Source organism: Lactuca sativa, chromosome 2, assembly GCF_002870075.4.
Source record: "Lactuca sativa cultivar Salinas chromosome 2, Lsat_Salinas_v11, whole genome shotgun sequence".
Taxonomy (NCBI): Eukaryota; Viridiplantae; Streptophyta; class Magnoliopsida; order Asterales; family Asteraceae; genus Lactuca; species Lactuca sativa.
In genome coordinates, this window is record NC_056624.2 from 160,020,576 (window position 1) to 160,027,830 (window position 7,255).

Sequence of the window (7,255 nt, forward strand, 5' to 3'; positions counted from 1 at the left end):
CTTTAGGTACATCAACAAATTAATCGGCGATGATCTTGTTCGAGGGCTACCACTTCTGAAGCTTGATAACGAAACTCTTTTTGTTGCATGTGAAAAAGGAAAACTTTCCAGATCCACTCACAAAAGCATCTCAGAATCTAGTGTATCCGAACCACTAGAGTTGTTGCACATAGACCTTTGTGGCCCTGCCAAAACCAAAACCATAAAAGGGAAGAAGTACATTCTTGTTGTTGTTGATGGTTTCTCGCGCTTTACTTGGGTCTTTTTCTTAAGACTAAAATCAGAAGCACTTGAAGAGATGATCAACTTCATCAAACAAATCGAACTGAAGCTCAAACGACCTATGCGAAGAATTCGAAGTGATAATGGTTTAGCATTCAAAAATAAGACCCTAGACTCATTTTTCAAAGACAAAGGAATTTAACATAACTTCTCATCCCCATACACTCCACAACAGAATGGTGTTGTCAAAAGAAGGAACCGAACTGTATGAAAGCTGCAAGATCAATGCTTATCTTCGCTGATCTGCCACAATACTTCTGGGCAGAAGCAATAGCCACAGCTTCCTACACTCAAAATCATTCCTTAATCCATAAACATCTTCATAAAACACCATATGAAATCATTAACAACTGAAAACCAAACATCAAATTTTTCCATATTTTTGGTTGTCGATGCATTGTAAAGAACAATAAAGATCACCTTTCAAAATTTGAATCAAGGTCGGACGAAGGAATTTTCCTTGGTTACTCGTTTTCCTCAGCTACTTATCAAGTACTGAACAAACGTACCAGAGTAATTGAAGAAAGTACCGATGTTCATTTCGATGAATTTTATGTCAGGAAATTGGATTGTGAACATTTTGGTTCTAAAATGATTGAAAATATTTTTCAAAATCCAATTCAACAAACACTTTCTCCTGACATAGACATTGAAATCGATCTTGATTTACTTTTTGAACAACCAAAAACTGCTTACAATTCAGAACTTCTAACTACTTCAATTGACCCTACAGAAACACCCAGTGAAGTTATTACACAAACAAACCAAAATGATGCAGATCAATTCGAGGGGGAACCACCAACACATACTTCCTCCTTGGAACAAACACCGAATCCTCCTTTGAATACCCCATCCCCAAATAGCCAAAAGAATCATGATGCATCATTTATGGGGGAACCTTCAAACCTATTCCAAAATGAAACACCCGGAGAAGAACAATGGGATACTGAAATTCAAATTATTATAGCGGAAGAGAATCGCTTAATAAAGTGGACCAGAAATCATCCTACAGACCAAATCATCGGAGATCCTAACTCAGGCATTCAGACTAGAGCAGCCTCCACAAATGAATGTTTATTTGGAGCCTTCTTATCCATGACTGAACCCAAAACCATACATTCTGCTCTCAAAGATCCAGACTGGGTAAAAGCTATGCAAGAAGAGCTAGAAGAATTTGAAAGAAATGACGTACGGAATCTTGTTCCCACTCCACCCGATGTTACTGTTATAGGTTCAAGATAGGTATAGAGAAACAAGACTGACAATCAAGGAATCATTTGTCGAAACAAGAAAGTCTTGTAGTCAAAGGATATTCACAACAAGAAGGAATCGACTACGATGAAACATATGCTCCAGTTGCCAGAATTGAAGCAATTCGCATCTTTCTTGCATATGTTGCACATAATAATTTCAAAGTATTTCAAATGAACATTAAATGTGCATTCTTACACAGAGAGATAGATCGCGGAGTATACATCCAACAACCACCAGGTTTCGAAGATCCCAAATTTCCATATCACAGCTTTAAATTGCAGAAAGCTTTCTATGGCCTGAAACAAACACCCCGAGTTTGGTATGCTACGTTGTCAACCTTTCTCGAAGAATCAGGTTTTAAAAGAGGTTCAATCGATCAAACCCTCTGTCGTAAAATATTTAATAAACATCTGTTAATCATACAAATATACGTTGATGACATTATTTTCGGTTCTACTGATATTTAAGTGTTAAGTTTGCAGATCTAATGAAGAGCAAATTTGAAATGAGCATGATTGGGGAGATGACTACTTTTCTCGGACTTCAAATCAAACAGTCAACTGATGGCATTTTCATCAACCAAGAGAATTATGTCAAAAACCTACTCACTCGTTTTTCAATGGACAAATCCAATACTGCAAAAACCCCAATGGCTTTTGGATACAAAATCGATGCAGACTTAAATGGCAAACCCGTTGACCAGAAAAGATATCATGGAATGATTGGATCACTCTTATACCTCGTTGCCAGCAGACCTGACATCATGTTTTCTACATGTGTGTGTGCCAGATACCAAGCAAATCCTATGGAATCCCATGTAGTTGCTGTGAAACGCGTCTTCAAATACCTTAAAGGCACTCCCAAACTTGGCCTTTGGTATCCAGCTAAATCCGATTTTCAGTTGAACGCTTTCACCGAATCAGACGACAGAGGATGCAAGCTAGATAGGAAGAGTACATCTGGTAGCTGTCAATTCCTAGGAGGTAGAGTAGTGAGTTGGACTTCAAAGAAACAGACGTGTGTATCCACATCAACAGCAGAAGCTGAATACGTCGTTGCCGCCAACTATTCATATGGATGCAAACTCAACTGCATGACTACGGCTTCAAAATCTAACAAATTCCCATATTTTGTGACTCAACCAGTGCAATTGCCATTTCTCACAATCCCGTTCACCATTACATGACAAAGCACATCGACATTCGATATCACTTTATCAAAGACAATATTCAAAAGGGTCATATCGAACTACACTTTATCAACTCCGAAGATCAAATTGCCGATGTCTTCACTAAAGCTCTCGATGAAACAAAGTTTCAATACTTCCTAGACCATCTAGGAATGTTAAATCCAGATAACATCCATCCTTAAACTTTTACTTTTTGTTTGTATAAAAGTGTGTTTACTTTCACTCAAAAAGAAAATTCAAAAACAATTGAAAATTGCTTTCTTTTCAAAAATACCAAAAACATTCAAATAACCAATATTTCCAAAAACATTCAGATAAACAAATCTTCAAAAAGAGAATAAAAGACTTACCATAATAAGCTTTTACAGAACCTTATGATTAATCGTCTCTTGACTTAATTTTCAGATGCTTATGCTCGATGAAGATTTTAAGTCATATTGATTCTCAATTAGAGTGAAGGTTCAAATCTCCTACTTTTCATAATGTATATAACTTTATTTCCTTCAATTTTATTTCATTATTGATGATTTTAAAAAGAGGACATAAGGTTAGGAGGTTCAGATGAAAGCAAAAACCCATGTGAGAATTTGTGCCTCGTCAATCTATACACTGTGGAATTCATTTCTTGTGAGCTTAGGTGTGTCACTATTGCCTTTAAGGTATATCTGATTATACCTTGTCACGGTCTCATTTTTGCTTAGATATCAAAATGACCAGGGACGATACATTCATTTCTTACATACTAGACAAACTATCTTTTATGACACTAATCCCTTCCCAGATATAAGCCAACCAAAAATGAAGTCTTAAGATCACGTGATCCATCAACAAGAAAAGACGAAATAAAAAAGACTTCAACAATCACTTATCAAAGAAAAACAAATATCTATCCACATCCAATCGTCAAAGACGAATCAAGATAAAGACGAATCAACAAAAGGGGCCAAATCATTCACCAAAGAAATACCAAAGAAAACAAAAATATTCTACATTTGGTATTTTCAAACAAACTTCTAAACCAAATGGTTATTTCAAAACAAACATCATAAGATTCCGTGATTTGTAATTAGCCATTTTTCAGAAAAGAAGATATCTTAATCCCGCAAGACAGATACTCACAAAAAACCCAATTTTCTCAAATGTAGCAAATTCTTGATTCTAAAACAAAATTTCTTTTTACAATAAATCGATATTGATCAACAAACAGGATACCATCAAAGAAGAAGCTACAACAACAATGGATTTCCTGGGATACTGTAGCCTTCATCAATGAAGATTCTTAGTTGCAAACTACACTATGAAAATTGCTAAACCCCTCTACACGTATTTCCCGACGGAGAGAGAGTGAAACTTAATGGCATGAATGAAGAAACCCGTTGAGTAATGCTAAAACCAGTCTTATGTGATTGATTATCTAATAAGGAGACTAAGTCGCTTTACAGGAAAAGCATAGTTGAACACCTCCAATATGAGTATGAGTCGTCAGAGAGAGATATCACTCATTTTTAGTGATCATTAACATGTTCTGTTGCGAGAACAACCAAACACCCAAGTGAAGTGTGAGCTATACCTATGAGCATTCATCTAAATCAACCTGTTAGACCATTTTTCGTCATTAATAATGCTATAAAAACTTAGGAAATTTCTTTAGATACATATATGGCTACCCTTTGATAAACGAACCCGAGACTTTGATTCGGAAGCAAATTTCTGAAAATCTTTTACATAAGATATGTTAAACAAAGTCACAAACTTTCAAAACAATCACTATGTTTTATATATCTTATCTATTGACAAATCTTTTATCTCGAATCTTCAAAAGTTCAAAACTGTCAATATGATTATATCATACCTGTCCTTATTTCAGCAATGATCATATATATATATATATATATATATATATATATATATATATATATATATATATATATATATATATATATATATATATATTGTGTGGAAAAGTCAAAAGAAAAAGCAAAGGAATTAAGAAGCAAAACACATACACACGTTTTTGTTACTAGCTCCTACAACAACTTGCGTTATCATCCATTACTCTTTTAACTTACTACTAAACTGCTACTAGATATTTGTTTGACCTCATATATGTATACATGAGTATGTAAAGAGTAGTGTGTGTGTGTGTGTTCATTTGCTATTTTGGAACACTTCCTACAAACACGAAATACTCCCAAGACCATCAACCATCTTCATTTTCTTCAAGAACAAGATAAATCCCTGGAGAAAGTGAAGAACACCAAGATCAACAAGCTAAATGAAGAACACCATCAACCATCTTCATCACATGTTCTTCATCAAACTTTAAGATCATCAACTTCACCACCTTTGTTCATCACACCACTTACCACCAAACACCTCCCTTATATCAACCTCCTTCCAACCTCCAGACAACCTCAAAATAATCTCCAAACACCCTCCAAATACCCTCCTTAAACCTCCTCCAAAAACCCTTTCAAATCACCACAACCATCACCACCTTGCTGTTGTTCACAACATTAGAATCTTCAAGTTAGAAACGAAGCAAACTAGGCTTAGTACAAGCACAAAAAGACTAGGGAGATTTTTTCCACAAATTTTTCAGAACCTTACCTACATCTAGGAATTTTCGTGGACGACTTTAATTAAGGGAAACCCCAAAGAGACGCGAGAGAGAATTGGCTGTCTAGAGAGATTTCTGTTTTCGAGTTCAGAATCTTCATGTAATAATATGGATATAATTAATTTTTTTTCTAATCTGTTATCTTGATTTTGACATTTGTCTTGATCTAGTTAATCTGTTTTTTAAACTCATCTTTAATTTTGATATTTGTTTAGATATAATGAATAGAAATATAAATAATAAGAAAATATAATAGGATATTTTGATTTATGTTTTTCTATAACTACCAAATCATAAAAGGTTAGATTATTTAAGAAAGAGTAAATTATTGAAATTGTCCTTATGGTTTGGTTAAAATTGTATGTTTGGTCCCTAATGTTTTTTTGCATTCGGATCGTCCTTGTGGTTTGATTTTGTTGCGTTTTTCGTCTCTATGGTTTGGTCAAAATTGCACGTTTGGTCCCTAACTTTATGTATGTAAGGGACGAAAAACACAACAAAATCAAACCATTAGGACGATCCGAGTGCAAAAAAAAAAAAAGTTAGAGACCAAACGTACAACTTTGACCAAACCATAGGAGTATTTTCAGTAATTTACTCTTTAAGAAATTCAATGTGTTTCAAAAAAAAAAAAAAAAAAAAAGATGTAATTGAATGCCAACAAATTAACTATTTAATATAAAATCAAACTTTAAAGATTTTTTTGACTTTTATGTTTATGATTTAATGAGTAAATATCTTTTTTGACATAGATGGATAGTAAATAAATGTATTTTAATATTATGTGCATTAATGATAAAGTGACACTCGTCGAATTGTCGTTGGTGACTCTATCCTATAAAATGAAGCAAGACTCTCAAGTTCATATCATCGATATATCCCTAGTCTCCTTAATCCAAAACCATGAATACCAGAGGCATGTTTCTTTTGCTTGTTGCAATGATGGTTCTCGCAACACCATCCATTGCCATAAGAGTCTTTCCCCTGATGCCAATAGTCGTTCCCGACCCACCGCCACCGCCTGTGCGAAGAATTTTTCCCCCGATGCCAATAATCGTTCCGGACCCTCCGCCACCGCCAATGACAGTTCATGAGGAAGATCTGGAAAAACCATTTGCTGATGACGAAGTGATCTTCGATCTAGGAAAATATGGTGAAGCTGTTCATCTCTTTGAGAATTCCCTTTCGCCATCAAATGCACCAGCACCTACTCCTGTCCCAGAACCTGCACATGATCACAAACACAAACATAAGCATCATCACAAGCATGAGCATGAAGAACACCATCACAAGCATGAACATAGGGATCATCATCACAGGCATGAGCATAAAGAGCATCCTCATCATCCACATGGTTCGCACCATGAGCCGCATGCATTGCCATTGCCACCAGTTTCTCCTCCGTTAACACCTGCACCTGCACCAGCACCATACAATTAAGACATGTATGAGATAATTGTGAGCCAATGAGAGCTCAACTACTAAGTTGTTTTAGAAATTTTCACTATATATGGAATATTAATGACAATGTTTATGCTATTTCGAGAACAAATATGGCCTGTTATCTTCATGTTTTCATGGTGTGATTGTTGTCCTTCACAATTTTTCATTGGATGATGCTTAGTATATGTAGTTATATATTTTTAATGATAGTAAAAATATATAGTATTATAGTATATATAATTGTAGATAGTTTGGATGTCTATAACTTCATGTTGTATTTCTAAATGTTCCGCAACACTCTCGTCCATTGTTGTGTGAATCAATGTTTTCTAAACATCATCATATTGATTTTTTTTTGTTTCTTTAATTTGGTGATGAAAACTATGTACATCAATATGAATGTGTTTTCGAAATTATACTGTTAATCTCATATCCTTGTTATGGACATTCATTAAAACTTATATTGC

The 7,255-nt window shown here is 34.8% G+C and overlaps 2 protein-coding genes across 2 annotated transcripts; both read left to right on the forward strand.

The window, feature by feature from the left end:
* Positions 1-2,023: 2,023 nt before the first annotated feature.
* LOC111915964 (uncharacterized mitochondrial protein AtMg00810-like) lies at positions 2,024-2,722 on the forward strand. The gene has a single exon (XM_023911594.1). It carries the CDS (start codon positions 2,024-2,026, stop codon positions 2,720-2,722), a length of 699 nt encoding a protein of 232 aa, XP_023767362.1.
* A 3,526-nt stretch (positions 2,723-6,248) lies between these two features.
* LOC111915963 (uncharacterized) lies at positions 6,249-6,785 on the forward strand. Its single transcript, XM_023911593.1, has one exon. It carries the CDS (start codon positions 6,249-6,251, stop codon positions 6,783-6,785), a length of 537 nt encoding a protein of 178 aa, XP_023767361.1.
* Positions 6,786-7,255: the final 470 nt, after the last annotated feature.